This window comes from Chiloscyllium punctatum, chromosome 26, assembly GCF_047496795.1.
Source record: "Chiloscyllium punctatum isolate Juve2018m chromosome 26, sChiPun1.3, whole genome shotgun sequence".
Classification (NCBI taxonomy): Eukaryota; Metazoa; Chordata; class Chondrichthyes; order Orectolobiformes; family Hemiscylliidae; genus Chiloscyllium; species Chiloscyllium punctatum.
The window spans coordinates 29,645,931-29,673,541 of record NC_092764.1 but is presented as its reverse complement, the minus strand read 5'-3'; the positions used below and the strand labels follow the sequence as shown (position 1 = coordinate 29,673,541).

Genomic DNA, 27,611 nt, shown 5'->3' with positions numbered 1-27,611 from the left:
TCTCTCTCTCTCTCTCTCTCTCTCTTCCCCCCCCCCCCCCCCCTGCCTCTTTGTTTCTTCCTTTCCTATTTTCCTCTTTTCCCCTTTTTCATTGGTTTTTCTGCACTCATTTTCTTTCCATCTCCCTTGAAAATATTCATTTGTGTAGAGTTCATAGTCTATACATAGGCCTGTCATCTCATTCAAGTAACTAAACTGCTTGTGTGACTCTCCAAAATGTTGGAATGGCCTCACTTCAAACAAAATCAAATGGAACTTCACGACCAAGATTAATTTGAGAACTCTATGGTGGGAATGTTAATTGGTCACTGGGGTCAGTTGTACCTTTCCCTATGTACAATGCTGAACAAATGCAGTCCAGCAGAGGGCAAGACTGTTCAATTGTCATACACATTTTTCTAGAAAACTACACTGAAGCCAAACTTATGAACCAAAAGCCATTTCAGTTACCTGATGACAGTATCAGGTATTTTATTGTCCCCGCTATGAGTTGAAGCTAATGTAATTGATATGCAGTTGGCGGAACATTTGATATTCCATCAAACTATGACTATCCTCCTAAATGACTTTAATTGAAGTCACGTCGTGAGGCTGGCAAGTTTTGGAGCTGTTATGACTCTTCTGTTAATATGGTGAGAGGTGACCAATAAGCAGCTGGCAAGGCTATTTGATTTTAAATAACTTCTCAGGAATGTGTGAGACATGTCTAGCATTGACTGCAAGGAAATCATAAAATAAGCTGTTTGACTTTCTGATTTATGAAGATAGTTTCCATATTCTATGTTTTTTTACCCTCAGAAAATGTGTCCATTCCAATAAAAATTACAGGCATGTGTTATGGCTATAACAAGGTCCATAAGATTATCTTGTTAAGCAAGACCTCCCTGACCACCCCCCCCCCCGCCCCCCAAAAGTATACTGACACCAGCTCTACTCTAGATTCAAATACAAATTAAATATCATTGCAATGTGCAGTCTGCCTATAATATGTTCAGAAGGCTTTGCTTTTCACTTGTCATTGTTAATGTAGCCATTGAGTACCATTTATAAAATTGACGCTTCTTTTCAAGCCCAGAGGAGGCTAAAGATAACAATCTTTTCTTCAATCAGCTCATAGAGTAACATGAAGACATAAGTCATGCTTCTCAATGGATTGCATAATTTCTAGTTCAGCAATAGGATCTTTTTGAATGATGTTTGTTTAAAATGTATATTTTACAGGTGCAAAAGACATTGAGTAGGATTAATATGCAGCGAAGATGAGATAAAAAGTTAATAATTTCTTAAGTTGTAAGTTTTCTGCTTGTGGGAATTCTCTATACATCACTGCAGTAAAATGTCTGCGCAATGTGCTACATTTATGTACGTGTGTATTGTTCTGCTTGTAAGTGGAACATCACAAAATACCAAGCCAATAAGTGGTTCCAGTGAATCTGGTACTTTTCGTGGTGCTGATCAGTATGACTTTTCCATCATTATCTCAGGAGGTGAACAGGAATGTTTCTGGCATTATGCAGACAAGGCAGGCTATTTTTACTTCAATTATGAGGTAGGATCTTACCTTCCTGATTTTGTTGTTACTTTCAAATAAGACTTGGTTGAAGTAAATTTTAAGAATTCTTGTGATGATTAGGTTAAAAGGAATGATGTTAAATATTCCAACGTATTGAAATTTTAAAGTAAGATCTTGCAAATGCTGGAAATCTGAAATAAAAGCAGAAAATACTGGGCAGGTCAGGCAACACTCTAGCATTGGTGGCTGAACATTCCAAGCACCGTTATGGAGATAAGACCTTAGATTTTAAGATCTGGAGATTTTATTACCTTTTGGCTCTTTTTATAATTTTTTCTGTTTTTATTTAATGCTAGTTTTGTAACCTAGATGGTGTCAGGGGATGGCACCTTTGTACACTTTTCACTGTACTCGTGTATTCCTATACTTGACTACATGTGGCAATAAAATCTAATTAAGGCAACATTTCAGATTGAACATTTATTTACAGTTCTGATGGAATGTTCTCATCCTTACATATGAACTTGATATTTCATTCCACAGTTGCTCTCTGACCTGTTGAGTATTTCCAGCTTTTTCTATTTATTTTGAATGAATATAATTTAATGGAGATCATTTGAATCTTTTGTTGTGATTATTAAGTTATTCTGTTTAAATAATTTTATTACTGACAAATTAGAACTTTATTTCTGACATCCAAATAGCGTTGATACATAAAAAAGACAAAAAAAGTTAGAAAATGAAAAACATGCTGTTTGTGTCAATAATTACCCTCTACATCAGTAAGTCATTTGAATCCCATTTACCTACCCTGTTTCCTTGTTCATGAATTTCCTTTAGGAAAACCAATCTGTATCCTGACCCAGACTGGCTGACATGTGACTGCAGATACACCGCAATGTGTTTGAAATTTATTTGCCTTCTGAAATTGCTTCGCGAGCCACTCCACTCTACTGAAGCAATACAGAAATATTAAAAATAAAACTGAAGTTACAGAAGAACCATCCAGTATGTCTAGCCACTGGAAACAAAGGCACAACCTATCCGATTGATTTTACCAAGTCCTCTGTATTAATATTAAGGCAGTTGTAGCAAACTTGGGGGAGCTGTCTAATAGACTAATTAAGCAGCAGGCTGGCAGAGTTGTACACTGAATCATACTTTCTAGCCAGTGGGCAGACCCTTCAATTTGTCATTCCTGGGTTTGTTTCTACCAACTGACAGGCCAGACCAGCAGAAATGCAACTATAGTGATGAGCAGTGAGGAGCAAGTTGATGTAGGAGTCTTCACACTAATGTTTGAGATAGAAATGTATTAGCACCAATGTGCTTGCTGTAATCATGTGAACCTTACCGTGGCATTTGGATGGGGACATTGTGAGAAAGGGTTTAGAGGGATATGGGGTGGGTGCTGGCAGGTGGGATTAGAGTGGGTTGGGATATCTGGTCAGCATGGACGAGTTGGACCAAGGGGTCTGTTTCCGTTCTGTATGTCTCTATGACTCTGAGGCACTGAGTGAAGGTGTCCATTTTACAGCAGTTCAGTAATGACATCATAGTAGTGTTACATTTGGGTCTTGGTGAGGATCATTTTATTCTGCGTGAGGACAAGGAATTGACTCTACCACTTCAATCAAACACCCAAACTGTACCCTTCCCTAACCATCTCTGTCAGTTGAGCAGTTAGTTTGGAAATTATGCAGAATAGCTATTCTGTGTAATAAATGCAAATTTTGTAGATGCTGGAGGTACTGATGACGTATGTGAAGCGAGAAATAGAGTTAATACTTCAAATCAGGTATGACTATTCTTTTAGAACTGGAGCTGTAAGGAGTTGTCTGGTTTCTTGTTTAACTATGACTTTTGACCACGCCCCTGCAGTGATGGATGTACCTGCGGCCACAACGTTGGCCTCCATGGAAACCCCATTGGACTTACTTACTCAGCAAGCCTGTCTTTGGAGTTTGTTAAGCTCCGAGAAAAGATCGAATCAATGATGGAAGAGACTTGGGCCAGGCTGATACCAATCTTGGCCATGCTGCAAAAGCATGAGCAGGAGATACAGTGTCTCAAGCAGCATGTGGAGGATGTCGAATGGCGGACTGTGGCATCAGAGACCATAGCCAAATCTTTTGCAGGATGGATCCAGGCTTTGGAAAAGCTGGTGCAGGCCTTAATAGAGAAGGTCATTGACCTTGAGAAGGGGATCGGTTAGCCAGCTTTTTTGAGTAATGGCTGCTGCATTTACTGGGATGGAAAGCCAAGGTGGGCCAGATATGGGTTGATTTGAGTTCACCGGGTCTCAGTGCGCAGGCCCAGGTCAGACCAGTGTCCCTGCCTGGTCTAAGTGCAATTCCAGTCCTATAAAGACAAGCAAAAGGTGTTGGAAGCTTCCAGAATGCTGAGGAAGGATCCACATGCCCTGATCTATAAGGGATAGAAGGTTATGTTTTTTGCAGGACTTTTCTGCAGCCGTGATCCGTAAGAGGAAGTCCTTTGAGGTAAAGAAGAGATTGAGGGATCTGGATATCCAATAATCTGTAAGGTACCCGGCAGTGCTTCATTTCAGCCACGATGGTCTGTGTACATCTTTTGACTCGAAGAACTTTTTGGACACTTTAAAATAGACTGGCTCAAGCAATATGGACAATAATGTTTTTTTTGTTGTTTCTTCCGTTGTTTTGTCCCTGTGTTTTTTCTCTCCTCCTCTCTTCCTTTTTTTACTTTACTGGTTTTTGGGAAGCATTGTCAGAACTTTGTGGGTTTTTTCCAGCAATAATGGAGGTCGATGTTTGGGTGGGATGGGTGAAATGCCCACTTTTAATTTTTATGCTTGTAAGAGTTAGGTATTCTTTACTTTTGTTTTGCTTGGGTTTGGGGTGGGGCTTCAGTTAGAAGGAGCCATGGAAGTGTTTGTGGGTAGTGTGAGTGCCCCCTATGGGCAAAGGGTAAAGTCTCCTAATATCTGTTTTTTTGTATTGGTTTATTTTAACTAGTTTTTAAAAGTTTTTTTGTTTTCAGTAATTTTTGCAAATGTGTTCTTCAGGCTCTATGAGTCTTTAGATTGTCTCCACTCGGCGTGTCATGAGTAGGGTTTTTCCTCTCGGGGGTTCATGGGTTGTTTAGATGACTATGACTAGTTGTTCTTTCAAATGGTGCACCTGGAATATTAAGGGAAGTCAGCCACCAATTGAGAGAAAGAAAGTTCTTTCAAGTGGGCGGCACGGTGGCACAGTGGTTAGCATTGCTGCCTCACAGCGCCAGAGACCCGGGTTCAATTCCCGCCTCAGGCGACTGACTGTGTGGAGTTTGCACATTCTCCCCATGTCTGCATGGGTTTCCTCCGGGTGCTCCGTTTCCTCCCACAGTCCAAAGATGTGCAGGGCAGGTGAATTGGCCATGCTCAATTGTCCGTAGTGTTAGGGAAGGGGCAGATGTAGGGTATGGGTGGGTTGCACTTCGGTGGGGCGGTGTGGACTTGTTGGGCCGAAGGGCCTGTTTCCACACTGTAAGTAATCTAAAAAAAAAGTCTTAGAAAGGGGAGCGTTGATGTCACTCTATTACAAGAAAACCACCTTGATGACCAAGAGCATCTAAAGTTGCAGCAGGTTCGGTTCTGACAGGGTGTTCTTTTCATCAATCGACACTAAAAGCAGGAGAGTGGCTATACTCATTCAGAAGAATCTCCCATTCCAGTTGCTAGATCAAATTATGGATGAATATGGGTGGTTTGTGATTCTCAAAGCTTTAATACATGTTGAGGAATACAGTATTCTGAATATCTACTTTCCCCTGGCACACCCCATTAAATTTTTGACGGATGTGCTTTCTAGGTTGATTACCCTTGAAATGTGCCATACTATTATTAGGGGAGACTTTAATCGCCTCATGGATCCCACAATGGGTAGGATGCCCAGGGGTTCTCAGGACAACTCCCCACAATCTAAACAATTGGTGGACTTGTGTGTGGAGTTGGGATTGGTGGATGTATGAAGATGTCTTCACCCAGCAGGTATGGATTTCACGTTTTTCTTCAATCCACACAAGTGCTAGACAGGATTGATTTGTTTTCTGCTCTATTGGCTTTTTTGGATTCAGAGCTGTCCTGTAAAATTGGGAAGGTAGCCATTTGGAAGTTAAGGCAAGGGGCAATGGGATAGGTTCATATCATTGGAGCATGGATCCCTTTCTCCTTAAGGATAGTAAGTTTATCAAATACTTCTTGAGGGAGTTTAAAGTGTTTTAGGGTATCAACTCGGACACAGCCAGTAACCGGTCTGAGCTTTGGGAGACTGCCAAGGCCTACGCAAGGGGTATAATCATCTCTTACTCAGCTTGTCATAAACGACAAAGGGGAGAGCAGCAATGTCTGCTTAAGACCTGGCTGAAGACAGCCGAGATTGTATACTTTGATAGGCCATCCGTGATTAACTTACAGGGAATCACAGCTCACTGGGCTGCTCTGAATTCCGCGCTTACTCAAACAGCAAAGAGAGAGATTCTTTTTGTGAAACAAAGATTATTTGAGTATGGAGATAGGCCAGGTAAATACTTGGCATATTTGGCTAGGAAAAAGAGGGCTCCCCCCACCAATCTATCAGAGAGGGCACTGGGATTCTTAGTTGCGACTCCAAAAAGATTAATATGGCTTTTTGGAAATTTTACTCCGCGCTGTATCAGTCAGAGGGTTGTGAGGACAGGTTGGTGAAGATGGAATCCTTCTTTAAGAACCTGGACCTGGCAGGTGTGATTTCGGAGCAGGCATCCCTTTTGAATGCTCCCTTGACAGTGCAAGAGATACAAGAGGCAGTAAGGCAGCTCCAAAGTAGTAAGGCAGATGGCCTTCCGAGTGAGTTTTCGAAGGTATGTATGAATATGTTGGCTAGGCCAATGCTGGACACGTACAATTATTCGTACGGTCAGGGCTGCCTCCTGCTCTATTTGAGAGAAGCTAATATTTCTCCCATCCTCAAGATGGAAGGCCCCAGAGGACTGTGCTTCGTCTAGGCCCATTTCGCTGCTAAGCTTGGATTTTAAAATGTTATGTAAGACACGTTGGGATTAGAGAAGGTATTGCCCTCTATTGTCATAAACGACAAAGGGGAGAGCAGCAATGTCTGCTTAAGACCTGGCTGAAGACAGCCGAGATTGTATACTTTGATAGGCCATCCGTGATTAACTTACAGGGAATCACAGCTCACTGGGCTGCTCTGAATTCCGCGCTTACTCAAACAGCAAAGAGAGAGATTCTTTTTGTGAAACAAAGATTATTTGAGTATGGAGATAGGCCAGGTAAATACTTGGCATATTTGGCTAGGAAAAAGAGGGCTCCCCCCACCAATCTATCAGAGAGGGCACTGGGATTCTTAGTTGCGACTCCAAAAAGATTAATATGGCTTTTTGGAAATTTTACTCCGCGCTGTATCAGTCAGAGGGTTGTGAGGACAGGTTGGTGAAGATGGAATCCTTCTTTAAGAACCTGGACCTGGCAGGTGTGATTTCGGAGCAGGCATCCCTTTTGAATGCTCCCTTGACAGTGCAAGAGATACAAGAGGCAGTAAGGCAGCTCCAAAGTAGTAAGGCAGATGGCCTTCCGAGTGAGTTTTCGAAGGTATGTATGAATATGTTGGCTAGGCCAATGCTGGACACGTACAATTATTCGTACGGTCAGGGCTGCCTCCTGCTCTATTTGAGAGAAGCTAATATTTCTCCCATCCTCAAGATGGAAGGCCCCAGAGGACTGTGCTTCGTCTAGGCCCATTTCGCTGCTAAGCTTGGATTTTAAAATGTTATGTAAGACACGTTGGGATTAGAGAAGGTATTGCCCTCTATTGTAAAGGAAGACCAGACAGGTTTTATTAAGGGCTGGAGGTCATCGAATAACATTAGAAGATTATTGAATATGATCCAGGTGTGTCAGCAGAGGTCGATTTTGGGCTTGGTAGTCTTCCTTGATGCAGAGAAGGTGTTTGACCAGGTGGAGTGGCCATATTTTTATGTTCTGGAGCAGTTTGGTCTTGGTGGGGTCTCTACCAGATGGGTAGAAGTGCTGTATAGTGATCTTATGACAACGGTCCTTACTAATGGCATATGATCTCATAATTTTAGTATCGGTAGAGGCAGCTGACAAGGTTGTCCCCCATCACTGCAGCTGTTCATGCTGGTGATTGAGCCATTGGCAGAGGCTATCCAGAGCGACCCCTCTATAATTGTCCCGGAAGTGGGTTCAAGGATGCATAAGATCACACTCAATGCAGATGATCTACCTTTCCTATCGAACCCGGCAGTGTCTGTGCCTCATTTGTACCATGTGTCAATTTATTTGGCTCTTTCTCGGGATGTAAAATTAATTTTATGAGGTCGGATGCTGTGCCCATGTGGTATGTTGGGGGAATACCTGATCTCGAAGGTGAAATCCAATTCCCTTTTAGGTCATCACAGGCAGGTTTTGTGTACCTAGGCATTTTCATTAATCCTGCCTTTGACCAGTTATATAAGGCTAACTTTGTGCACTTGCTCGATAAGGTAGGATCTTCAGCGTTGGGAGGTTCTTCCAATATCTTGATTAGGCCAAATAGCTCTTATTAAAATGAATGTTCTTCCTTACTTATTATATCCATGCAAATGCTCCTTCTAATTTTGTCTAGGCAAACATTGCAGAGACTCACATTTGGCATCACATGCGTTCTCTCATTAGGTTTGCCAAATTGCAGCTTCCCCAGGGAATTGTTGCGGGGGGGGGGGGTAGACTTTCCAGATATTAACAGGTGTCAAATAAGATCCCGACTATCCTTTGTGAATGATGGGGCTTGTGAGAACCCGAGTAAATATGGCTGGACATAGAGCACTCCCAGGCGAAGTGCCCCCTTCTTAATCTGTTATTCATGGATAAGATGAGGACAGTCACAGAGTATTGTCAGAACCCAATTTTCATAAATATGGTTAAAGCATGAAGAACGATGGCGACAAAGCAAGGGCAGTTTATCTCAACCCTCCTTTCTCACTCCTATAGTTGGAATGCCAGGATTTCGGCCAGGGTTGATGGACTCTGATTTTACATTATGGCCGTTCATGGGAGACAGACTTATTTGAGGGGGAGGTCATGATGTCCTTCTATCAGTTGAGTCGCAAGTACGAATTGCCCAGCAGGGACCTCTTTCGTTACCTTCAGGTTAAGGACTTTATCCAGAAAAAGACTACATTTCTGATTGATCATAACAGGTCTGACATAGAGACGAGAGTGCTTTGGACTACAGGTACTCCCCGATTCGCACCCTTTACCATTTACTGGGAGGTGGCACCTTGAAAGAAATTGGGAATGGAGATTTCATCAGAGATATGGGAGGACATTTGGGAGAACGTGGGAAAGATCTCGATCTGCAACAGGACACGTTATGCAGCTGAAGGTCCTTCATAGGGTTTATCTAGCCCCAGAGCAGCTTGCGAAATTCAAAAAGGGAGCATCTCCATTATGCCCCATATGCAAAATAGGTATTGGCACTCTTACCCATTGTGGTCCTGACACAAGCTTTGCAAGTATTGGGGCACTATAGCAAGTGTCATAGAGCGGGTCCTGGGAACTGAGGTCAAAGTAGATCCGCTGTCTCTTCTCCTGTGCCTGCCAAATTTGCCTTTGTTAGATGAGAATGGGATAAAGCTGTTTAATATTATTACATATTGTGCAAGGAAGAACATTTTCATGAGTTGGGACTTGGAAAGCCCTCCGGGCCAGTCAGGATGGCATAGATTAGTTAAGGAATACATCCCCCTGGACTTCCTTACAAGTATGGTGCACCAGAAAACAGAATCTTTCTACAAGATGTGGTGGCCCTTTCTGCACTATTTCGAAGCAGATTTGTCAGCCATCTTAACTAGGGCTTTTGTTTAGCCATGAGATCTGGGCCTGATGAGCCATGTGCCATGAGAGGAAGAATCCTGAATAAGTACAGGTATGCTAATTGATACTTCCCGTGATGGGGAGCTTTGGGGGTGTTGCACGAGTGGAGTAATTTAATTTAATTAATTTGTTCAATTATTTATTATAGTATGGGTAGCTTTTTTAAAATTTTGTTTGTAAAGTAGTTGTTTATTGTAATTGTTATACTCGTTATATGTTTTGTAATTTTACAATTTCTTAAAGAATAAAAGAAAATCAAGCAACTAGTCATGGCCATTCAAGTATTGAAATACTGTGACGTAAATATTAAGTCATCCTGCATTGTGGTACTAGCAAGACAGGATTTGGAGCCATCCTACTGAACAAGGACAACTAATCACATTTGCATCCTCCACATTCAACCCAAAAGAACAACATTACCCTCAGATGGAGAAAGAATAACTGACTGTTGTATTTGCTTGTGATCATTTTCAGTAATATCTGCTTGGCAGAGATATTGTAAAGTTTGACCGCAAGCCACTTCCAAGCATTTTTTCAAGTCTTTATTAACTGCTCCAAATTATTTGCAGAGAATGTTATTCCAGATACAGAGTACCTTCTCGACATGAAATACAAATAAGGGAAACAGATGGACATCACTGAAATGCTGTCAAGTACAACACTCCCTATGAAGAAACTATAAGCTGCTACGACAGAATATGAAATTTTCCAGATCCACTTTAAAGCAGCAGCTCCACATGCTCTGCAAGTCATCAACCTGACAGAGACATTAAATATATAATATTAGTGCCTCAATCAAATCAAGCAAGTCTCCAACTCTCCAAGTTTTGGAAAAGTAGTGATGAAAGGATCATCTGAAATCATTAAGGATTTTTCTGTGGTCACAACAGCATATTGGGCATACAGAGATGAGAGCACACGATGGCATTTTATACAAAGGAATGAGTTAATATCCGTAGTGAGTTGGGAATGTGCAAGCCATCAAGGAAGGCAAAATGTGCTTTTTTTTCTTTTCAGAACCTCTGACACTCCTATTTATTTTTTAAAGCTTTTTTTCTTTTTTTTTCTTTTTTTTTTCCCCAGCACCCATACTATGTGTGTGCAGGTGTGAGACTCTGTGAAAGACACAAGGTGCATAAATCTTTATTCAATTTCCACCACTAGGAAGAAAGGAAACACCTAAGTGGCCAGTGACAAGCTTGATAGCAAAGGGCAATGCTGTGTGATCAACCAAGGGAAGGCAGGGATTAAATCAAAATAGAGTTAGAGGGGGAAATAATGCACTTCACTCCCTGTGGCACCCACCTCTCCCTGAACAACTCTAAGGTGTCGGTTGACATTGTGTGCTCCTTCTCCAGAGACACTCGGGCTCTAACGTAACCGCGGAAGAGGGGCAAGCAGTTGGCCCTCACAACCCCCTCCACAGCCCACTGCCTGGACCTGTTTATGGCCAGTTTGGCTACGCCCATGAGCAAACCCACGAGGAGGTCAAAATGTGCTTTATTAGCTGCACATGAGCGAATAAATCTGGGACCAAGGTTTAACAAGTACCATGCTAAACAAATTAAAGTGTTTCTGATGGCACATGACACCCCAGATAGACCATGTGTTATAGACCAGACCAAACCTCCCCCCCCCCCCCCAATAACCTCGACCATAACTTTTATCTCATTTAAAGGCAAGTATAGGGTGTTGTGTTCCAGATGTGATTCAATTAATCAAACTACTAGGCTTTAGCAAAATACACTTTATTCTTACACTATAGTTAAAATATTAACTGAATTAAAGCTATGTCTTTTTTTTCTATCAATGTATTTAAGATAATATACATTTTAATTATTACTCATCAGCTGTTCCTATATAGCAGCATCCCATAAATACACCTTTAGCTACGGCAAATTCAGCAAAACAGATTTCCCTCACTTGCTATCTCCCCCACTCCAGGCGAAGCAATGAATGAATCTAGCAGCCGGGAGAGAACTCAAGTTTTTGCAGCTGCAGAGAGACAGCTTTATTTAGCAACTTCAACTCCAAACTCCCAACTTCAGTAACTGAAAGTAAAACTAAACTCTTGGTCTGTGAGAGCCTGACTCCACCCACTCATGCTTCTTTTGTCTAATTTTTAAAAAATGCTAAAGGCTATTCACTCTGCTTTCCATGGAGCAGACACCATTTCATCAGATTTATGACACCACCCTTGAAGAGAACCAGGACAGACAAGTCCCTCTTAAAGACACATCTCATCACACATGGATGAGGCTGGGATAGCCCTTTTCAATCTCATAAGGACTCTTCATCTTGACACCATGGACTATTTTATATAATGGGAGGTAGATCAGATGACTTCATCTGTAATTTATGAGATTGTGGAGTTCCTGAAAGCACACTTTGGTCATTGCAGCATTTCAAGTATTCTGATGAATGACAATGAACCTCAATTCCTGAGTAAGTACAGTAGCCTTGAAGGACTGGAAAATTCAACACCACACACCATCTTCACACTATCCCCAGTTAAGTGGAAAGTTTGAAGCAAGAGTGAAATCACCAAATGAATCATAAAGAAATCAAGCATATTCAGACTGCATTCTGTCCAGTTTCATTCTGGCTATTCACAGTTGCAGCTTGATACAACTGACTGGTTTTCAGGGCCAGTTACAAATCAGTTACATTGGAAAGGAACAGGAATCATATCGATCAAATCCCACAAAGACTGGGGGTTTCTTTCACTAAAAGGATATGAGTGAATCACTGGGATTCTTTTTTTCCAAAGCCAAAGATGTTTATGGTCTCTTCTGGTGATTCTAGCCTCTTACTTCCAGACTCTTAAAAATATAATTCAGATTTTCAATCTACTTTGGTGGGATTTGAATGCATATTCTTTATTAGATAAGCAATAATGACCATGCATTTATTACTTTGCTTATTTCACATTTTGAAAAATTATCATACTGCTCAGCATCAAATGGCCTTTATGGTGCACTGACTTGCAAATTGGTTGAAAATCAATTCAGATCCATCCGTAGTTACTGTATTAATGTATAACTATTGATTTCTGCTTTTCATAATCAGAATTACCTCAATGCAGTATTGTGTCTTTTATATGTTTGAAATCTAATTCCTACTAGGTTCAGTGGATGATGGGATTACAGAATAACCGAGCTATAACTGCCACAGTTAATGCACCCACTGGGCATTTGATTGATACATCCAGAGAAGCAAGTGGCCAAATTAATTTCAAAACAAATGAATCAGGTATATACAATGATATTATTTCAAGTAAACTACTGGTAAGAGGTTCATTATTGTGCTGTGTTAAATCCGTCTTTTGTATTTTTGTACCATTATTATACCATGGTTAAATATTGAAGCAGCTTGTAAAATTGAATATTCCATTCTATGATGGGGTAAGTTGGTGATGTACTATGTAGCTCATGGAGTGAAATATTTCTTGATAGATTGCTCAAACTTATTAGCAGAGACATGGGGAACTCTGTTGAGAGTAAGGAGGTTTTTATGAGAAAAGCAGAAAAATTGAGGTGGGCAGACATGGAGACAGACGACTTGAAGAATATGTTAGGTTCTTATTTTTCATGCAAAATGATCACTTCCTTACTTTCACAAATTAACACTTGTGGTTAATAAATTATAAAATTTAGTGACATTAGCTATTCCTTTAAATAGCCTGGGCTTCTTGCCTTTAAGGATTGAATCACAGTGTTCCCTTTATATTTGAATGAAAGCAGTATTTGGGACTGTAACTTATGAGTGAACCTGGAGAGATAATGTGTTTTCCACACACATTACAATGTAACATCGCAAGAAATGGACGGAGAGAACACTTGGTAAGACAGGGCCAATATGAAACACTAAGTGATTTTATTTCCCAGTGAGTCAACAACAGAGCAGCAGTTTTGAGTATATTTTCTTGGTTTAGTTGGCAGAACTTATCACAGAATGCCTACAGTGCAGATAGAGGCCATTTGGTCCAAAACATCTGAAGAACATCTCATCCAGAACTTTCCTCCCTCACCCTGGCCCCATCTCATAACTCTACATTTATCACATATGATTCTATAATCCACATAGCCTACACACCCTTGGACACGAGACTGAAAAGTAGCATGATGAAACTACCTAACCTACACATCTTTGGACTATGGGAGAGAACTAGAGCACTGGCTGAAATCCACACAGACATGGGGAGAAGTCCATACAGACAGTTGCTCGGTTAGTAGACTAGCACAGTGGTTAGCATTGCTGCCTCACCGTAACAGGGACCTGGATTCAATTCCAGTCTTGGGTGATGGTCTGCCAAATGGCCTCTTTCTGCTTTTTAGGGATTCTATGACATTTCCTTATCTAATCATGCAGAAATACTGAGCACAGTGCATTTCCCCATATGTGTTTTAGACTGGGGTAGTTCACCATCACCGTCTTCTTTCAGTATGCTGAGTCTGTTTAATTATCAGTGGTAGAGGATAGTCAACTGATGAGTCTAAACAAAAGAGGCACTCACCTTAACTTGCTAGGTATAATTACTCAGGACATGATGGAGGGTATTCTCCATGTGAAGACAGGACTTGGTCTCCACAAGGACCAGTGGTCATTCTATCGTTATTGTCATGGACAAGATGCATCTGCAACTGGCTGACTACAAGAGTCACACAGCAAGGAACTAGACCCTTCAGTCAATTTAGCCAAGACTGGGAATCCATAAGGTATTATGGGCATCAGCAACAACAGGATTGTACATCAACACAATCTACAATCTCATGGCCCAGCATATTGTCACTCTAAGGTAAAAGATTTAACAAGGGGCAACTTTTTTAGAGAGAGTTGTCCATGTGTGGAATGAACTGCAAGAGGAAGTAGTGGATGCAGGTACACTTACAATGTTTAAAAGACATTTGGATAAGTTGATGAATAGCAAAGGTTTGGAGGGATATAAGGTCAAATGCCGGCAAGTCGAACTAATTTAGTTTGGGGACATGGTCGGCATTGACGAGTTGGACCAAAGGGTCTATATCCGTGCTGTATGACTATGACTGTTAGGAGCTGTGTGAGATATATCTTCTGCTGTAAGGAACTCGTGCAGAATTCAACTGCCTTTACCCAAAGACTGTATGACATCAGATTAAGTAGAACTTAATGTAACATGTATATTAACTCCTTCAGAACCATTAGCTTGTACAATAATTAGTTGCTCAACTTGCTTAACGTAAATAAGTGAAGAAAGGCAATTGATCTGAAACACTGGATGCGGTTGGAATCTTTTATGCATCTCCAGTGATACATTGGAAGTGGAGAAGGGATTTCGTTGGGCCTGCCACTGCTGCACTTAAGTGCAGGGACAGGAAAGTGTGTGGTCGACATTCCCATCCTGCGCCAATTGATGTATTTGAATGGCCAATTAATTACCACTCAAGGATCTTGTTCTGCCACACTGGTATTAATGCAGCTATAATTAGGCTTATGTCTTGCAACATGCACTTGCTTGTTGTCTCCTAGGGTACAGGCCTCTCTCCTTCAAGTTCACTTAGTGTTTGATCAACAATTATAGCATTTTTAAAGGGAGCCCACTGAAACCAACCCACTGTTGTCACTGACCCACCTACGCCCTCTACTCCATGAATCCCATCCCATCAATACTTAGCTGGGACTTTGATCACTCCATAATCCTGTGTGTCTGATGGAAGCCCAAATTGCATATAGTTGCCCACCAGCTGACGTCACTGAATTTTATCATGCATTAACTACAAGTATCAAGTTGCAAAAATAAAGGAAATAAGTCAATTTGAAGGGAAAAAATATTTTCTGTCTTAAAATTGCTGCAGAAATCCAACAAATTGTTGTTGATACTACAGCAAGATTTTTAAGAACTGATTAAAACAATATTGCATTTCGCAGACAATCATGTTTTGATTTCTTTCAGGTTTTTATCAAATTTGTTTGAGCAACTTTTTGTCGCACTTTGGATCAAAGCAGATCTTTATCAGTTTTGGAGTTTACTATGATGGTTTTGGTGTGAAAACAGAAGCAGAAAATAAAGCAAAAATTCAACTGAATGATACACTTTCTGCTATTCGGGTGAGAAACAATGATCAGATTAAGATATCAGCATAGTTAGTACTGTCTTCTTCTCTTCCCTTCAAAATAATCAGCTGCCACTATTGTAAACATTTTCTTTCCTGGCCTGATGGATTAAGAATACAAAGTTACTATATAGTGTTACATTGTCTTATTTTAAAAATAATTTTAAAGTAAGGGGCATTACATTTGCAAACTTTGAGGCATTCCCAACAATTTTGATGGCAAGAAAGGGACTTGTTTAATTTGACTATTTTAGTCAAAACTGAAATTGGTAGGCTTCATTTATTCCTTTTTTATAAACTGTTGAATAAAAATGTACATTTAGCCTTCAATATCTTATTTTATACAAGTCAACCTTGGAATTAAACAGACATTGACACAGAGTCAAAAATGTCAATTCACTGATGGCTCTGGGAAAATAAGTACATAGTTCATCGTTGTAAGTCAACCTTTGAAACCTCAGCAATCCTTCCAAAAACAGGGATCCAACTTGTATGCTATGTACAAGTTGTAAAATGTTTGTGTTAGTGTAGGTGGTCATTATTTTGAAGTGTGAAGAAAAGACATGGTAATGCAAATTAAAACAGTGTGATGCATATATAGAAACATGGAAAACAGGAATAGACCATTCAATTCTTCAAACCTGTTACATCATTTAATATGATCGTGGCTGATCATCTAACTCACTACCCTGTTCCCACCTTAGCCCCTACCCTAAATGCTCTGCTTACAAATCTTTTACCATGCACTCAATATTGATGTCAGGCCATATTTTCCTGTTTCCTCTCTATTGCCTTTTCCAAAATAATATTGCTTGAATTATTCCTACTCTGATATGCCTGACCACATTAAAGCATTCTATTAACTGTGAAACTCATTCTCTTCACCATCCGATGCAAACAGTTAATTAAATTTGTTTTGATTCACTTTGGTTATGGCATCCTTATAACGATTCCACTCTCGGTCAGATTTGTTGCTTTTGCTCCCAGAATGATCCTGCCACAACAAAACATCTTCCTTTCCATCCACTTAATTAGATATTCTGTATTTTTCGAACAATCTCAAGTCAGTTTAATAGCATCTCATAATTTGATGACAAAACCACATAAAACATGAAATAGGGGAGCATGCAAATTTCCATTCTCTTGGCAACTGGTTTTTCTCTGTTAAACATCCATTTATTTCATTCAATCTGGACATGATATTTAAAAGGCTTGTTGAGGCACATATCCAATATTAAACTATAAATGTTAGATCCCTGTTATAACTACAATTTAATGTTAATCTATTGATTTCATTGTTTATCTCAAATCTGAACATCTTGTTTCCTGATAAGCCCTACTTGGATGCAATATCAACCCACAATTTCACTCCATCTTAATTCATTTAGCCATTTTCATATACATGGACAATTATTCCTGTAGGGAACTTGGTTTGTGACATAGTTTTATATTTGAAAACTAAATTAAAAATGATTTTAATATCATTTTGTTGGCCATGCAGACTAGTATCACTGTGAACCTTGTCTTTTCCTTGTCCTTTGGTTTTCACTAGAACTATTTTCAAACTTTTTACTGCACCTTTTGTTTTGCTTGAAATATCAAAATTCACAGGCATTTCACCTATGCTATTGCTGTAACAATGGATACTCATTTTTGCCACTGTTTGATGAAGTAACATCAAAAACATACAATTTTGGCATTGAAATCCTTTGATAGTCTCTGAGACATTTGTTCATCTACACAACTAACCTACTTTGTTCCATAAACTGTCTTCACGAACTAGCTATTGCTTTCAAATCTTTGCTAAACTTAGCATTTAATTTGGCCCACATAAGTACATATATGTTCATTATATTTCTGGTAGTAGTATAAACATTCTGAAGAGTTTCAAGGACCCATTCTAATACAAATTACTTTTCAAGATTAGGTTAAAATGTGATGAAAGGTGTATGATTTAGATGTGTGTACATAATATAGAATAAAATTCTTTTTCAGAGTTCAGATTTCAAACTTGTGACGAATGAGTGTTAGTCACTTCTGTGAAGTGGTTTAAAAATTAACTAGGTCAGTCTTTTTGGAACCGTGAGTTTAAGTCAACATATGCCAGAGAGAAGAATACTGAAGGCCTCCTTAAGGATTAATGGAAGTTTGTTTATATTTTGGGGTTTTATAACAGGAGAAAGGAATAAAACAAACATTAAACCATTATCTCAGCAGAAGCTAGGATGGGAAAACAATTACTTAAAACATTAGTTAAAAAGCTTTGAAATTCAGTTCAAAAGAGACGTGACTCAAGTCGGGTATAAGAATGGCTTCTCCTAGAAAAGGAACTTGTTCAGAGTAGTTAAAGGAATAAGTTATCTATATGTAGGGGTTGTAGGTTGTAGTTTGTGAAAACCTTGAAACCAGGAATGTTTGTTTAAAACAGTGCGGATTATTAAATGTCTGTGGATGTATTAGCTGAAAGTGATGTGAATAGTCTTGGGAAAAGGTCTTACAGCTCACAGGATTAGAATTGGAAAGAAATAGTTAAGACAACATCTGGATCTGAAAGGGAATTAAAATTTCTTTGGATTTTGATGAACTGTACATGACAATGGCTAAATGTATTAAGATGGAGTGAAATTGTAGGTTGATATTGCATGGAATTAGGGCTTATCAGTGAGTGGAACATTCAGATTTAAGATTAAGAAATGAAATCAATAGATACCAGTGATTTTTAAAAAAAATTATAGTTATAACAGGGAATCTAATGTTTGTAGTTTAAACTTTGGATTTTGTTTTGCTAGGTGTTTGAAATATTCTAAACTGTGTTATGATTAGATTAGATTCCATACAGTGTGGGAACAGGCCCTTTGGCCCGACAAGTACACACCGACCTTCCGAAGAGCAACCCACCCAGAACCGTTCCCCTACATTTACACCTGACTAATGCACCTTACACTATGGGCAATTTAGCATGGCCAGTTCACCTCACCTGCACATCTTTGGTACTGTGGGAGGAAACTGGAGTACCCGGAGGAAACCCACGCAGACACTGGGAGAATGTGCAAACTCCACAGACAGTTGCCTGAGGCAGGAATTGAACCCGAGTCCCTGGTGCTGTGAGGCAACAGTGCTAACCACTGAGCCACCGTAGATAGCTTGGTTTCTTTTATCTCATTTTTCCTTTTGCATTATGAATTTCTGTTCTATTGTTAAAACCAAATCTGCAGCCTGGTTGTTCATATGTTTCAGTGCAAGATGACCTTGTTAATTAAGAAGAACAAAATATGATCTATTAAGACAAATTTAACTCTGGGATATCACCTGTCCAGTAGTGAGTGTCATTATAAGAGGTGGGAAGACCTTGTTCTCAAAGTGCATTTATCTTCGGCATTTTATTCAGGGTACATTCTTTCTTCCTCCACGCTTGCATAATTTTCCTTTGTTCACCAGCAGAACTCAATCCTGTAGTACAGTTATTTGGTGAGTCAGCAAATGTTAGCTTGAAACCGGCTTTATACTCCATTCAGATGAATGGCGTATCCAGGAGTAATTGAAATATTTCATAATGCACTAAGCTATAATTACTGCTGAATAATGTTTGTTGCCTTTGAAAAATACCTTTTTACAAGTCTTGTTCTTTTGTAAGAAAATTAACTTTAGAAGTTCTGTCTTTCTCTTTTCCTAATCTTTACATAATAATCTTCAGATATTAATAAAGAATATTAATAAAGAATGCACCCTGAATAAAATGTCAAAGATAAAATGCACTTTGAGAATAAAGACATCCCACCTTTTATGATGACGCTACTGGACAGGTGAAATCCTAGAATTAAATTTTCTTAATAGATCATATATTGTTCTTTCTTAACTTAACATGGTCATCTTTTACTGAAATATATGAACACTAGGCTGCAGATTTTAAATGGCTGGCAAAACAAAATCCAAAGATTAATCTATAAACATTAATATTAGATTTCCTGTATTGTTCTTCTTGGTTTGGACTCTACATGGCTCAATGAGGATACTTCAGTCTGATGGTTGAAGAACTTCATTGTTACTTTCCCTGCTGACACATGCTATGAATGTCTTTTAGAGGCCTCTGCATTTGTAACATGGATTAGAAAAAATCTCTGAACTAGGAAAACGTGTGGACTGCAGGCAATGAAATGAGTGGCAATTGCCATTCCTTTGTTGCTGACAGCTAATCTCGAATCATTGTTTCCCCCATCCCCACACTTGCATAGAGATGTTCCTTTAACCTCTAACTTCATCTTTCCTTCCAAGTCATACTGATACTTTTTTTTCTCCCCCATCTCAATGGAATTTGTCATTCTCTCTTCCAAACCTGTTTACAAGGTGTTGTTTTCCCCCTCTTCAGCTAAGTTGATATTCTTCACATTGATTTGAAACTCTGCACACATTGGCTGTCAGCAGACACATGTAAGAACTCATGTATTTTCATACATATGTACAATAAGGTTCTGCGCAAATTACAAAGACATTTAGGAATCTGAAACAAGATAGATATGAGGGAATACTGGCAATCAATGTGAGATGCTGTTAGCTACCATATCTTAAACATCATCAACACTGGATGACAATAATAGAGCAGAATTCTGTTCTGAAATACATTGAAGGCATCAATGGTTTAAACAAGGAAGCAACATTTTCTGAATCAAATTATTTGATGAATTGAAACCTTTTTCCCTCCAAACTAAACAGTTTAAAACTGAAAATGATGCATCAATATATCCTGTTAAGCTGCTGTTAGTACAAGAACTTGCTGAAGAAACACCTGAAGAGAAAATAGAGTAGGTACTCATTCTAGATGTTTCTAGGGGTGTAGATGTAGGGTGGAAAGTGTCAATGATGCAAAAGAGCTGATGTCGAATCAGCCACCCAGGAGACACTAAACAACAATTTACAGAACTGAAAATGAGTCACTGTGTATAATGGGGTGCTTCATCCACTACTGCCTGAGAGGAATTTCCTCAATTCTTCCATATTATCAATTACGTAACTTCTGCATTATACTGATTGATAAATATAGGCCAATGTGGCAGCTAATGATCACACAATAAATCCTATGAACAGCACAAATTTATTTTTCATGAGGTTATTTGAAAGAAATATGATATTAGCTCTCTACATTTCTTTGAGTGCTGAGAGTTATTTTAGTATCCACCTGCTCCAAAGTAGAAACTTTTGTTTTAATGTGTCATCCCAAGCCCACCACCTCCATCAGTAGTAGTCTTTTATTAATATTTAGTCTTACACTATGACCATCATTATCAAGGCCATAATTTATTGTCCATCCTTTGACCACTCCTCCTTGAATTACTGCAGACAATATGGCATATCCATTTTTTTTTTCTGCAGTGTTTCAATACATATGAGCTGAATGCTCAGTCATTTCAGTGGGCAATGAAGAGCCAAACACATAGCTATGGGTCTGGAGTGATGTATAGGACAGTAGGAAATTATGGCAGACTTTCTCCCTGAAGGGCATTAGAAAACCAGATGGATTTTTACTACAACTTTCTGGTTTCATGATCATTATTATTAGCAATTTATTCCATAATTTTTATTAATTGAACTTAATTTTTCCAGTTACCATGATAAGATTTGAACTCCTGTCTCTAGTGCATTCTTCCAGGCTTCTGCGTACCTAGTCCAGTAAATTACTAGAATGCTGCCTGCCAGTACTCATTACTGTATGTGGATATAAACCTTGGTTTTGTGCTCAATTACCTTCAGATTTAGAAGTAAGTGTCATGCTAATGGAACTAAGCTGATCCATCAAAAGGATTGAATGTCATACTTATGCTCACAGTGGGGCAAATGTGATATGAAATAACCAGCCACACCAAAATCCTGTGAACGAATGAAAAATATATCACTCTAGATCCACTAAATTGAGTGTTTTGGTTAACATTGATTAGTTTACTTACAGTGTGGAAACAGGCCCTTCGGCCCAACAAGTCCACACCGACCCTCTGAAGAGCAACCCACCCAGATCCATTCCCCTACATTTACCCCTTCACCTAACATTACGGGCAATTTAGCATGGCCAATTCACCTAACCTGCACATCTTTGGACTGTGGGAGGAAACCGGAGCACCCGGAGGAAACCCACGCAGACAGAGGGAGAACGTGCAAACTCCACAACAGTCACTTGCCAGAGATAGGAATTGAACCCGGGTCCCTGGCTCTGTGAGGCAGCAGGGATACCACTGTGTCACCGCCCCAAAACATAATCTCTGAGATTTACCTAGGTTTTGCAAATTATTATAAAGTCCAAAAATGACATTAAAATCATGTTTGACACTGACTCATTAGTCTGTTTTCCACTTCACATTGCCATGCATTTGAAGCTTCCCATTAATAATGCAACCCAGACCATGCTGATCCATAGCCAAAGTGGCCAATGTATGTCCTATCCACAAAAAGCAGGAAATATCCAATTCAGCCAAACGCTGTTTCAACAGTCCACTCTCAATTCTTAGAAAAATACTGGTAGTGTTGATTATCAAATGTATCAAATACATTTCCTTATTAATATCCTGCTTTCTCTTGCTCAGTTTGGGGTCCACCAGTACCATTTAGCTCCAGACTGCAGGACAGCCTTGTTCCAAACATTTACAAACGATATAAATTCTGGAGGTAAGGATAGAATGATTGCACTTGATACCAGGTGGCATTTCGTGGGATATGGCATCAAAGAGCAGAAGTCATATATCACATAAATGAAGATGATCATAGTTGTTGTACAACAATCGTTACAGCTCCAGGATGTCTCTGGTGCCATTCTTTGGGGCAATGTTCTGAACTCTTTGGAGATATTTTTAATCAACCTGTTCCAGAAATGATATTATGCAGCCCTGGAGCAGTTACGACTTGAATCTCGGTCTCCTGGCTCAATGATGCTTAATGAATTATTTTACTTCTATCATTATTTCCTGATGATTACACAATATTCAATTCCATTCATTAGTCCTGAGATATTGCAGCAGTTTGGGGCTGTATGTGAAAAGACCTGAAGAGCATTTAAGCTTAGCCTGCACATTTATGCCACAGAAGTGTCGGATGGTGACCATTTCCAACAAGAGAGAATCTAACTACCTACCATTGACATTTAATGTTGAGTATTTACATTCCCCACATAAAAGACTATGACTGTCAGAGATGGCAAGTTTCAGAATTCACATCCATCTCTACATTACCAGAAACTGAATTGAACCAACTCTTTATATACAGTGACTGCAAACAGAGATTTGAATCAATCCTTTTAGGTGGCAGTATATAATCTTTAAATATTCAAGACCTTCACCATTGCTGCACCCTGGTAGGATGTACAATCTGCAATATGTACTACAGGAACTCACCAAAGCTTCTTTGACAGAAGCTCCCAAATCTCTTATCCCTCCTACCTGGCAGCAGGCACATAAGAACACCAGCAGCAGTCAGAGCATAAAGAATCTTTCAGCTTTTCTGTTGGAAATCATGGAACTCTATACTTAACCCACACGTTGGGAGTATTTTTACCAGATGCACTGCAATGGTTTTATGTGCTGGCTTACCATCACATTCTTCAAACAAATAGGAATAGGCAATAACTGATTACATGCCTCCAATGCCCAAATCCAGTAAACTAATTTTAAAAATGTGAGGTTTGCATAGCCAGTCTGATTTATCTTCTCCCAAACAAAGAGGAATACATGAAATGACTAAGCATGGATCACACATGTGCACACACATTGTTGCAATCAATTACAAAGAATACAGAAACATTCAATTTTCTCCCATTTCCTGCTGATGTTGCTGATTCTTTTCAGAAACCGAGAAGTCCTAACACATCCATTCCACATGAGATGAATCGAGGCACCAAGCAATGATAGGCTGGCTGAGCCTGAACTCTTTGAAATGTAGTACTCACTTAGACTGATTTTCTGGTCAGAGCCAAGGACCCGAGGGCACAGCTTCAGAGTGAGATGAGGAGGAATTTTTTTCAGCCAGGGGTGGTTAATCTGTGGAACTCGTTGCCACAAAGGGCTGTGGAGGCCAAGTCATTGAGTGTATTTAAGATAGAAATAGATCCTTGATTGGTAAGAGGTTCAAGAGTTATGTGGACAAGGCAGGAGAATGTGGTTGAGAGTCATATCCGCCCTGATCGAATGGTGGAGCAGACTCGATAGGCTAATGTGTGTAATTCTGCTCCTATGTATTATAGTCAAAAAGGGTGCCGTTGGAAAACCACAGCAGGTCAGGCAGCTCCTGACCTGCTGTGCTTTTCCAGCGCCACACTTTTTGACTCTGACTCTCCAGTATCTGCAGTCCTCACTTTCTGCTATGTATTGTGATCTAATGAATAGCAATAAATTTCTCACTCACATCCCACAACGGGGAAACTGAGGTAAAAGGGGAATTTTCCCAGGCAAGGAAGTGGTTTTCCGTGCAATAATTAAATCCCCTAAATTCTTTGACAGTCTTATACACTTTACTCATCTTCAGCTGCACTTCCTTGTTCTTCAGCTGCACCTCTGTTATCTGCCTTTACTCGGGCGTAGATGAAGTTTATGTCGCTCTGACTTGCATCTCCTATAAAAAGCAAGAGGAGTTCAGCACTCACAGCAACTGCAGCAGCTGTCGAAGCAACACAATGGTAGCACTAACTGCCTTCTCCTCAGCCACATGATTCTCGATTAGACAAAAGGGAATGGAGTGGTGTAGTGCTAATGACATTGAACCAGTAATGCAGCATCTCAAGCTAATGTTCTGGGAGCTTGGTTTCAACAAAAATCTGGAATAAAACCTGAACAATGTAATCACTGTTAATTACTACAATAAATCCATCTGGTTCATGAATGTTCTTTGGAAAAGGAAATCTGCCTCCTTACCTGGTCTGGCCACATGTGACTCCAGACCCACAGAAATATGCTTGCATTAAAAACTCGCCTCTGGGCTGCTAGGGATGGTGAATAAATGCCCATATCCAATTAACTAATTTTAAAAAATAAAAACTAGCCATTTCCAGACAGGCAAGATATAGTCTACAGACAGAAAATTAACTCTTTCAACATTGCTGAGTGGCATTGTCTCCAGAGGAGCAGATTTCATGGCAGGGCATTGCCAACTTCAACAACCTCCTCGAACAAATCCTCATTCTGAGTTGGTCAGGTGTGCACACATTGCCAGTAGCATTAAGATGCTGCTGCACAATTTTAAAATTCAGGAACACCAAAATCTAATGTCCTTTTGAATGATTGTAACACATCCTGTGTCAATTTATTTCTATTTCTGTCCTTTGACAGAATCAGTGTGTCATCCCACCAACTCTCCTAGATTGGCCAGAGAACTTAGATGTAGAATGCAAATGCTATGAATTAATTAAAGATCTTCAGCAAAGCCTGCTTAAGCTGTCAATGAGTTCATGGCCCACTAGGTGTCCTGTCATTTGGGTAGTAAACAAGTTCAGAAAATTTCACCCATGCAGCATGCATATTCATTGGTGGGTAATTTATCATTTTAAAGTCTGTCTTACACCTAATTTAACATCCACCTTTTTCCTTTTCACAGGATACTACCATCAAAGTACAAAGCTACGTCTTCCACATGTGGAGATTCTATAACTTTGCCAGGATGCGCAAAGGAGCTGATTACTTTATTGTACTAGCAAGCAATAATTATGTGAATCGGTGGTCATTTGCCCAGAGTGTAGTCGTTGTTTCATCTGGTGTTTTACAGCTTTACTTTCTGAAGCGTCTATTTGCTGTGCGAGCCACCACCGCAAGTGAAAAATCCAGATGCTAGATGTAGTTAAATTGAAAAAATATAACTGCTAATTCAAGTGGATTATTAGAAATTGACAAATTTTAAACAAGCTTTATCCTTTCATCTAATGTTAACTTCTCACAGGCCTGGGACAGACCATTCAGTACTCGTTTATTTAGTTTCCTTGATGCCTGAACTGCCCTTGTTTTAGCCTCACAAAACAATAAGGTGAATCTGCCCACAAATTGATAAATATGCTTGTCTGAAACTTGTGGATATTTTTACCATTTTAGTAGAACGTGGATGCCCAAAACTGCTGATTTCTGATTATTGTTTATATTCAAATTTTGAGGGAGATTTTATTTCCAGAGATGACACAAACAAAATGCATGGGAAAATGATTACAACCAACACTTATTCCTTTTTGTTTAATTCAGTCTCCATTTAATGTTTTCCTTTTCCTGGATTCAAATTTTGTTTATCTTGAAATCTCTATAACACTAAATTGTTAAAATAGAAGACTGTACATTTATTAAATTAAAATTACTTCTTTCAGCAATTTTCAGAGTATTTGAACTTTTATGTTGTGCTATGTAGGCATCTGTTTTTTTTAAAAGGAAGGGCATCTTGGAAATAAGCAAAGATCAGTCTAACCTTAGGGGGATTTTAAATACTAAAATTGGTCTATAAATTCAGATGTGTCCATTCTTGGGCACAAGACCAGTTCAGGGAACAATCCTAGGAATGAATTGTCCATTAGCTGAGTCACTAAATGCTCCTGAATGTTAATGTCCTGATTCCTATGTCATGGTTAATGACTTCCTTTTATCCAAAATTGATTAACGGTAGTAAGAGCTAGGTTTTTCAAAGCAAAACTAAATACTTGCAATCCAGCCAGGTAATCAGAGAAATTATGGGGGTAGATTTTAGCCTCAAAGGCATGAGTTATTTGAGAATGGATGGAGATAAAAATGACTTTTTTGTGGAAGAAACTCAACCAGGTTCTAATGCATCCACTTCTAGGTTTAATCGAGGTGCATTTGGAGGAGATGTGTGATATCTAACAAAGTTGCAGTTGCACCTCCAGCCTTCTCCTTCTTCACAATAGCCCTAGGGGTTCCACATCTATAACAAAGAGAGTTTGGTGCCAATTGTACCTTCCAACTCAGACTCTTCACAATTGACCCTGCCAACAGTTCAGTGTAAATTCATATTGTATTTTGCCTTCCTTCTTCAAGGCACGACACAAAATCTATTTTCGTTTATAATGCCCTGTAAAGTATTTACATAGTTTTATTTGTGGCATCATAAATATAAGTTGTGTTGTTCTTTCACCCATGTCTCCTCAATATATAGATCAGGAAGGTTCAAGGTTTGATCCTGAATATGCTCTGGGTTAACTGATGCAAGGCTGTTTAAAAAAAAGCTTTAAGTGTGGAAAGCCTCAAGATGAGAAAACAATAGTTAGGGTGGAATCTTCTCAGCCTTTCAATAACCCGGGCCATGGCAAGAAAATTGCATGAGATGGCCAATAAGGAGCTTTTTGGCCTCGAGACCAAATAATCTAATTTTCTAGCTAAATGCAAAACAGCAAGAAGAGATTCTCACCAATGAGTAATGTGGCCTATTAGCATATCATTACTAGTTAATCTCTCCTCATTAACATAATTGCTTATAATCTCTCTAATTGACATACAGTGGGATCTGGGTGTGCACATTAACTTTCAGTGGGATCTGGGCGTACAGGTCAACAAATATCTAGATGCATTGCCACTTCCAGAGAAGGTGGTCAAAAAGGCATATACAGCATGCTAACCTTCATTGGCTGGGGCATTGAGTATAAAAGTTGGCAACTTATGTTACAGCTGTACAAAATTTTAGTGAGGCCACATTTGGAATATTGTGTACAGTTCTGGTACAATAAGGATATGGATGCTTTGGAGAGGGTGCAGAGAAGGTACCAGGATATTGTCTGGTCTGGAGGCTTTAAGTTATGAACAGAGGTTGGATAAAGTTGAATTGTCTTCACTGGAAAGACCGAGGTTGATACAGATCTACAAAGTTACGAGAAGCATAGATAGGGTGGATAGCCAAAGGCTTTTTTTTTCTAGGGTGGACAGGTCAAGTGCAAGAGAGCACAGGTTCAAGGTGGGAGGGGGAAAGATTAGGGGAGAAATGCAAGGAAATTTTTTTTCAGGCACCCACAGAGAGTGGTGGGTGCCCGAAATGCACTGCCATGGAGGTGGGGGAAGTAGACACGTTAGCAACATTTAAAGTGTATCATGGTAGACACATGAACAGGAAGTGAACAGGGGGATAGGAACTGTGCATGGGCAATAAGTAGCAGATC

The 27,611-nt window shown here is 39.5% G+C and overlaps 1 protein-coding gene across 1 annotated transcript; it reads left to right on the top strand.

Annotated features, from left to right (window-relative positions):
• Positions 1–1,338: 1,338 nt before the first annotated feature.
• tmed6 (transmembrane p24 trafficking protein 6) lies at positions 1,339–25,697 on the top strand. The gene is made up of 4 exons (XM_072596000.1): positions 1,339–1,549; positions 12,536–12,662; positions 15,343–15,497; positions 25,067–25,697. Exons 1-4 carry the CDS (start codon positions 1,361–1,363, stop codon positions 25,298–25,300), a joined length of 705 nt encoding a protein of 234 aa, XP_072452101.1. The 5' UTR covers positions 1,339–1,360; the 3' UTR covers positions 25,301–25,697.
• The last annotated feature ends 1,914 nt before the right edge of the window (positions 25,698–27,611 follow it).

What these genes read in the sequence shown, in the direction of transcription:
- tmed6 (XM_072596000.1), top strand. Translation starts at nt 1,361, where the DNA reads ATGTACGTGTGTATTGTTCTGCTTGTAAGTGGAACATCACAAAATACC. An exon ending in TTTCAAAACAAATGAATCAG is followed by an intron (nt 12,663 to 15,342) that starts GTATATACAATG and finishes GATTTCTTTCAG; the next exon opens with GTTTTTATCAAATTTGTTTG. An exon ending in ATACACTTTCTGCTATTCGG is followed by an intron (nt 15,498 to 25,066) that starts GTGAGAAACAAT and finishes TCCTTTTCACAG; the next exon opens with GATACTACCATCAAAGTACA.